General features: G+C 39.0%; 1 protein-coding gene across 1 annotated transcript; it reads right to left on the bottom strand.

The window, feature by feature from the left end:
- Positions 1-1019: 1019 nt before the first annotated feature.
- On the bottom strand, positions 1020-5999 carry fam210b (family with sequence similarity 210 member B). The gene is made up of 3 exons (XM_079460106.1): positions 5286-5999; positions 1986-2152; positions 1020-1878 (listed from the first exon to the last, which is right to left on the bottom strand). Exons 1-3 carry the CDS (start codon positions 5658-5660, stop codon positions 1662-1664), a joined length of 759 nt encoding a protein of 252 aa, XP_079316232.1. The 5' UTR covers positions 5661-5999; the 3' UTR covers positions 1020-1661.
- Positions 6000-8554: the final 2555 nt, after the last annotated feature.

The following is an 8554-nucleotide window of genomic DNA, read 5'->3' as shown; positions in this document are numbered from 1 at the left end:
CATTAGAAAGATTGCAGGCATTACATGACGAGCTACGAGTCCTTGCTGGGCAGTTTTCATGTTCTTTTGTGGGTTACTAGTTTCCCCAAAGACAAACTCAATTCAGAGAACTCTGCAATCACACGTAAAATATATCCAAATCAAAAAAGTTACATTGTCATATTTGTTTAAACTATTAAGGTTGGAATACAATACACGACTTTTAAAATCTGAACAGATTTTTAAACAAAACTAGACATCAGACTTTTTGAAAGTTTGCAGAGGAAAACAGGGCATCACACACTAGGTGGTAAAATCTGCCGACTAGATCAGACTTTAAGTTAGATAAAGGTTACCAAACCTGCAAACATAAACCTTCAATTCACTTTTCATCATTGCACTTTTCTATGATGTGTCTACATCAAAACATGTCAAAACATGAAAAGCTCGTTCGTGTGACCTAACAATAAAAATGTGATGTGCTTTTTGAAGCTTCAACAAAATGGGACTAACTCACGGACAGTAAGTGACGGATCATTTTAAACAGTGTAAGTATTCAAGAGGCTTTGTGATGAAGACCCTTCCCGGAAATTCTGGATCACAAAAGCTTTTCAGATGTTTATCTTGAGAAACTGCCAAGCTTATGTTGGCATGAGTTTTTTAGATACACCCCAGAATCCAATGCCAAACTCTTGTAAAAAAAATATTATTCTGTAATTCATAAGGTTCACTTTCAATAAGCAGAATATGTGCACACGAACAACAGAACATTTTACATTCAACCTGCTCCTACGGTAAATGAGCTTCAATCTAGTGGAATTTATATAAAGGTTGAGAAGACAATAGAAAGTTTTACATTTAGTTCTGCACATGAAGATATATTTTCATCACTATGGTATTGTGTTATACACACGTCAGTGTGCAGATAAACTGGTTTCAAGACTCGATGTTTTCTAATAATAAGAAACAGTAAATATAATTCTTACACAGTCAAAGCAACACCAGAATGTTTCAATGTTCATAAAAAATACAAGCCAGTTGACAGGGCACGTATTTTATTGTATAATTACATTTCAAATATAATATTGTTACAATATTTAGTATTTTATATAACAGTCAATACAATGCATTGCTGCCATCAAATATTCAGAAAGTCATGTCTTACAATAAGACAAACGCATCAAAACTCTTCATTACCGGTTTAATTTACAAAATATAACAGTTAATTGATCAAATATTTCAACTTGAAATCAATCTTGCGAGATGTGATCAATCCAGAGAAAAACAGAAAAGGCACATCTCAATATTTACTCCCACGTGGGTTCCCTGCAGCAGTTGCTCATGTAAATAGGTACACATATATATCTATATATGTATGTTTGTATGTATGTATTCACAGCTCAGAAAAAGGTTAAGCAAACACAATTGATAGATTACTATAGTGAACCACCCCCTTTCTGATCTGTATCCAAATGGTTCTTGAGAATTTGAGTTATCTGGACAGTTGACAAATGGACTGATGGAAAATAAGTATAGTGAATAAAATTATAAAACAAATCAAATATTTAAATAAATGTACACGATTTTAGCTTATGAATGTGTCATTCATTACATTGTGCATTCTCTGACCCACACGTCTCGCGAGAGAAGCTTATACGTTTCTGGAGTCTTTAGCTGTGCGTTTACGGAGCTGATGTTCGGGGCTTGAAGAGACCCGTTCTCCTGAGGTGTCGCACGATCAGAGGTACAGACACCAGAGTGATGCTGATGCGAACCGGAGCAAACAGTTTGTGGACGGCATACGCCAAAACAAACGTGCTGGTGCCTGCGGCCATCTTGGACTGAACCAGGGATTCACTGAAGCCCAGCTTACACAACACAGAGGTCATGTCTATCCCGCTGAAGAGAGACACAACAACAAAGATCTCAAGATAAAAACATAAGACATAATCAAATCACGACTATTGAACTGATGAACGTGTAGACTTCTATAGCAGAAATCTCACCTGGATACAGCACTGTAAAATATTCCCAGAGACATAAGAGAGATTCCGATGTGGAATGAGACCCCGACCGCTCCATATTCCTTAAACACTTTCCTGAGCCGTTGCGCCTTGCTGGGCTTTTCATCAGACCCAGGGTCTTGAGCACTGGACCCCAAAGAAAGACGCTCCTGTCAAGAGGGGGAAAACAAATAATAGAATTACTATATAATATAATCATACAAAATAAAACAAAGATAACATGGTGGATCTTACAACTAATTTACGAGTGTCTAAGGTAAAAAAAAGGACAAAAAGTGAAACTCGGGATCAGTAAATACTTTCATCATAAAACAGCAAATAATTCATGACAAAAGGAAACTGTGTTATTTGGGAATTCCTATATAAGAGAAAACTTTTCCTCACTGGGAGGGACTTAGCGGCACAATCTAAACCAATCACGAGCCAGCAGAGATTGGACTTGTGCTATTGTAAACCACATAAACATAAGATTTTATGTATGGAGTCACTTAAGGGTTGAACGAACTTTATGCTTTGGAACTATAAACAACTCGAATGAAATCTGTCGCTGCATTAGAAATCAGCCAATGATTTTAAATAACCACAAAGAAACCTACATAGTCAAGTTTGTACACACTTTGATGTTCACTCTTTAACAAAAAGTTCTTCACGGCGATGCCATAGAAGAACCATTCACTCAAAGAAACCATTTCCTTCCCTTTTATATTATTTGTTTATTACACTCCGAAAAATAAAGATTTTTCATAGCGATGCCACAGAAGAACCATTTTTGGTTCCACAAAGAACCATTCAGTCAAAGGTTCTTTCACAAAAACGCCTCGCAGCTAATGAACTGGGACGGATGCGTATTCGGCGTGCTGATCCAGGGCGAGGGCTCTTGATAATCCTCCCCGATGTCGGAGCACCTGCCCCTTGACCAGGAAGAGCCACGTGATCCTCCCGAACCTTGTAAATGAAACATAATTTAAAGAGCCATTTCTTTTGTACCTTTTAATAATCTGAAGGATCTTCTTTCGCCACAAATAAACTGTTGTGAAACAGAAAGGTTCTTCAGATGTTAAAGTTTCTTTTAGGAACCATTTTTAAGAGTGTAAATTAAGTTATTTCTTATTTTTTATGTTGTTTTTGAGGAATAACTGACTTTGCAATGCCGCGATTAGCCAAATTCAATTATTCAAGACCGCTGCGTAATGTCTTCTCATTGCAATCTCATGAAAAATGATGACACCCATCCGGGTCGTAAGTGTTTCGCCATATCACAATATTGATGCAAGTTTCAAACTGTGAGTTGAAAATAGCACAAAGAAGCTAAAAATTCGTTTGAAATCAAAGAATAGTAAAGTAGCTTTCTAAAGCCAACAAGTCTCAAGCCAACAAATCAAACTTGGCCTGTTTGTGATAAACATTCCGGTGTTCATTGTAGACTATAGTTCAGGTTTGCAAGAAGAAGAAAAATCTATATCTCAGCTGAATTATTCTATAAAATAAAGTAAAGTGCAATGTATAATGTATAAAACATACATACATTATCAAGTATGAGCAGAATGTAATGTAATATTCGATCAATCAATTCTGTATATTTCACAGTTTTTGTCTGTCATCATGTGATGCCAAAACACAGGAAAATTGTTTTATCCTATGAGCCTGAACACAATGCACAAACAACACAAGCTTTTCTCTCTCACAGTCAGGCATGAGGCCGGTCATGTGAGTTCAACGCTCTGTGCGTGCGTGTGTGCGCTGGAATCAATGAATGTGCCAAAATGCAAACAGACAGTAACGTGTTGTTCGAGATAAAGAGCCTGTTAGGGCACGAGACAGCAGACAGATGCACAACACATCGCAATCAACACAAACACATGTGGAGGAGAAGTGGCACATTTACAGTCGAGCCCACATGAGCAGAAGATGCTGGAATCAAAGACACTCTCTACAAAAACATCCCAAAACACAGCTGGAGTCACAAGGTCAGCGAGGTGGAGGTCAATGTCCAGAAAGATGTTTGTCCACCTCATAAAGATATTATTTAGTTTGACTTCATATTTATTCACTATCAGGTAAATGCAATTCATAAAATCTCAAAATAAACAATATTGAGGAAAAAGTGTTGTATATTTAGTCCGTGTTGTCAATAAGGACTGGTGAATTTGGGATCAAAGGTATATATATTTTTTTTTAAAGCCTCACCATATATTAAAACACCCATATTATGATAATTGTCTTAAGAATAAACCAGTCCCACTACAATACATTTCTATGCCACGTCATGTCTCTATTGTTAATACGTGCGAGTCGACATAGCAAAACTGTAGAACTAGATTTGAACTGGATAAGAATTTTGAAACTTCGATAACAGGCTTGACAAATAAACAAAATATATTCTTTTGCACGTCTTCCTGTTACGCCACTAGCATGTCACGCTGTTGCTGTTCCAAACGATACAATGTTGACACTGTTGTTGCAAAGTCAGCAAGACTCACGACTTCAAAGCTCAAATGACCTTGGGTGTGGACGGGGGGGGGGGTCGGGGGTTATTAAAACAGGATATGGGATGATGGGGCAACTGTGCTGAGCAGAGCAGATATCTCCTCAAACCCACGTCTTGACCCTTACACAGGAAACAAACAATGAGTCACAAAACCTGTGGCCTCATCTAGCAATAGAAATAGCGCTGGATTTGCAATTGTACAAATGGCAAGATAATTTAACTACAATTCATTTAAGTAAGGAACTGCTGTTAAGACGGCTTAAAGCTCAGTGCACGCGCAACCTGCATGTATGATGAGGCATGACAACACAAACAAAACAGTATCGCGGTAACGGTTTACCGTAATAACATAACCATATGTTTTGAAGTGTCACGTAAACACCACGGTGTGTTCAAGCTCATATATACATAATGTGTAAATACATTAAAGTGCATGAACTCTAGTGACATTTGCACATTAATAGTGAAAACATCACGATAACTTTTGGTAACTTTAAGGAAGATGTGAAAGAAAACATTTAAAACTGTATTTTAAGTAAAGAAAAGTATTTCAAAGCGCGCTAAAACCAATGAGAAAAACACACAGCAGTGTGTGTGTGTGTGTGTGTGTGTGTGTGTACCGTTCTGCATAATAGACACTGAACAAAGACTCGCGCGGTAATTGAACAAATAGCACGCGCGTGGTGCGTTAACCAGTATAACCAGTTGAAACCATTACGCATTGCTTTGCATCATACGCGCAGATGTTTTAGATCATAAACAAACAACATTAAACGCATGTTGCACCGACTTACCACGTCAACGCGTCCCTGCGTTTTCTCAGGCGTCGTGGACGCGCCTCGCATTTGTCGAACAGATGAAAACGGTTCGCAGACGCGCCGGTGGTCTCTGTGCGTCCAGTCACCGTACTCGCGTTTCTGCGTCGCGTTCAAAGCATATGGCGTGTCGAAAAGCGACGTGCGCGGAATCCAACCGGTGGGCGCGATGAAACCGGACCGGTACGAGACAGCGGCTTTGCAGTCAGGTAATCTCCGGTAAACAGAGGAGCGGCACACCGCGCGGTGATGACGCAGCGCCCGCGTCGTGCCGCCGGCTCCGGTCGAGTTAACGGCGAAGTTGACGCGCAACAACGACGCCGCGGAAACGCTCGAGGTCCGACAGCGAAACATCGTGGCGACGTCAAATGCAGTCACGGTGACAATTCGTGACCGCTGTTTAGCGCGCACGCTGTGATCTGATCCGAGACCAGTCCACGGGAGTCACGCCTCCGCCAATGACATTCAAGAGCTATTCAAAACAATATCATACACGTGACGCGCGGCTTTACTCTTGATATTTTCAATGCCACGCAGGATTGGTTTATATAAAACCATGAGACCATTACATAATGATGTGTCTACTACCACCCAACACATTACCAGTAGAGACCATTATAGTTTCTACTAAACCCACTGGGATTTCTAAAGAGGCACAGTGGGAACCCAAGCAGATGTTATCTGCTCTGATCTCCAAGGTTTAATTCTGATAGTCTAGCCTATGAGTGTCTCATGGAGTCAATATGTTTTGCAATATTTGCGTCTCACTATTCAGCTTGATTTAGCCAAGCACGTGCGGTGCACTGACATGTTACTTACAGGATGTGGTTAAACTTCACTATCCTCACGCTTTGCTGTTTTAAAAAAGGCCTTCACGCCCCTGACATTTCACCCACAGACGGCCGAGCCGTATCTGTGAAGCAGCCGGATGACACCGAGTCACACAAACAAGCAGCTGCAATGGATCTGCAGCACCGGGACTTGGAATTCACAGGCACTTTGAAGGGAAAGCTGGAAGGGTGCCACACCAAACAGCCTCTGACCTGCCGCAGTGTGCATGTCTTCGTGAGTTCATTAAACTCTATGAACTTTTAAACAGATGCTTGTAAATGCAAGGGGGGATGACAATGCATAATTCATTTTCTTTTGAAAGGTGAGACTTTAGAAACATGTTGCTCAGTAGTGAAGTAAATGTTCCAGGATGCATTATAATCCATACGCATCATGTGCATTTATTGCATTGAATTATTCATCTCATTTTAATCACAAAAGTAGCCGCATTAAAAACACTCAGCAAAGCTGCTTCGGTAAAACAGCAGGCAGAACCACAAACACCACAACACTTTCAGCATTCCAGCCATTAATGGTATCCTGCAGTACAATTCAAGCACTATTATTATAAATGGGATGGCAAGTCATGACAACTAGATACATTACAAAGCAAAGTGGCCTTGAAGTCGATAGTTCACCCAAAAAAGTGGATCATGTCATCCGCATGTGGTTGAAAACATGTATCTGTCTCTAGAGCACAAAAGAAGATACTTTGAGAAATGTCTCCGCGGTTTTGTGTCCATTTAATGCAAGTCAATGGGCTCCAATGTTGTTTGGTTATTGACATTCTTCAAAATATCTTCGTATGTGCTGTGCAGACGAAATAAAGTCATACAGGTTTTAGATTACATGAGGATTGAGTAAATGATTAAAGAATATTCAATTTTGGGTGAACTTTCCATCTAAAGACCACGGAAAAAACGAACCCTCTCTCTTCTCTCAGCAGGTATTGGTCTTGCTTTAGTTAAACTAGTAACTTTGTATTAGCACCTACTGTATTATTGCCGCTGAAAGACATATCGCTTATTGCTCCCTGTACTCTCTGAAAAAGCGTCTGCTAAATGACTAAATGTAAACAACAAAAAAGGAATTGAAGGATCAGCTGAGGAGTTCCTGACAGCCGCAGTCACCATTTACTTTCATTATGTGAAATAAAAAATCAGCATTTCTTGTGCTTCGTCAGACAGGCTTGGATGAACTTGAATGTGAGGATGACAGAATTTAATTTTCTGGGTTATTTAAACGGTTGTCTTTTGTTGAAGTTTAAATAGCAAGTGCACGACACACTTGAAACGTTTCTTGAAGAGATTCGTCTGTTCGGGTGGAGTTTAAAAGATTATTTCATTATCATCACAGAGATTAACTAACAGGAAACAGGCTGATGATTTTAGACCCCGTTCTTAAAGGGACAGTTCACTCATAAAAGTATATTTTTTCTTTTATTAACTTTGTTGTTCAAAACCTATGTACATTCTATTCATCTGTAAAAAAACTAAAGAAGATATTTTGAGAAATGTCTCATTGGTTTTGTGTCCACCCGAGTCAATGACTATGTGAACACACCAGATGCTAAACATATACCGTCCTCCAAAAATAATCAGATTTAATCTGTTACCACAACTGGATATTTACAGAGTCCCGTAGCGATCTGTGCCAATATAAACAGAGTTGCAGGATTAACAATCCAAACAATGAATAGTCCTGTTATGCAAGAGTTGCTCAGTTCAGGCTTTGTTTAGGGTTTTGTGCTGTAAAGTGAAGCAAAGCAGTTGGACAAACCAAATACTGAGATGTCACGTTTTGAGTCACAATTTCTTTTTCTGTGTGTTATATATTGATGTTATGCAGTAAGCGCTTGTCATTTGGTTTCTTCATTGTTTCCTGACCTGCTGAGTGCTGACTCATTGCAGTTGGATGTTTCCCAAAGACAATCATTGGGTAGATGGCTGAATACTTCCTGAAAGATCAGACTGTGGTCTATACATGCAATAATCTGACCTGAGGCAACTCTTATAAAGCAGAACTGTGCTGAAGACGTGTGGCATTTGCAGTAAATTGGAGATGGACAGCAAACACTGCAAAAATATGATTTTGTCTTGTTTTCCAAAACAATCATCTACACATCCATAAAACAAGGCATGTTTAAAATGCAAAATAGGAATTAGTTAAGTCTTGCTTTCAACAAAATGTAATAAACGTTTATGTTTTAGCTTGAAAAAATATATATACTGCAGCCAATAAAGAAAGAAAAAAATGCAATGTTTTTCTTTCGAATGTTTTACTCTATTGGCAAACTTCATGTTTCAGGCTAAAAACTGAAAGCAAGACAAACAATATTGTAAAGATGTTTACACAGTTTAGAATTTACTTTGGTGTTCTTAAATTGTGCATGTACTGTATTTATCATTTCACACGTG

This window comes from Barbatula barbatula, assembly GCF_947034865.1.
Source record: "Barbatula barbatula genome assembly, chromosome: 7".
In the NCBI taxonomy this organism is placed as follows: domain Eukaryota; kingdom Metazoa; phylum Chordata; class Actinopteri; order Cypriniformes; family Nemacheilidae; genus Barbatula; species Barbatula barbatula.
Note: the sequence above shows the minus strand (reverse complement) of the source record. Positions and strands in the feature narration are given on the sequence as shown.

Excerpts from the sequence above, each read along its gene's own strand:
- fam210b (XM_079460106.1), bottom strand. The coding sequence starts at position 5,660 with ATGTTTCGCTGTCGGACCTCGAGCGTTTCCGCGGCGTCGTTGTTGCGC. Across the intron at positions 2,153-5,285 it reads CGCAGGGACGCGTTGACGTG|GAGCGTCTTTCTTTGGGGTC; the intron begins GTAAGTCGGTGC and ends CCCTCTTGACAG. Across the intron at positions 1,879-1,985 it reads TTTTACAGTGCTGTATCCAG|CGGGATAGACATGACCTCTG; the intron begins GTGAGATTTCTG and ends GTCTCTCTTCAG.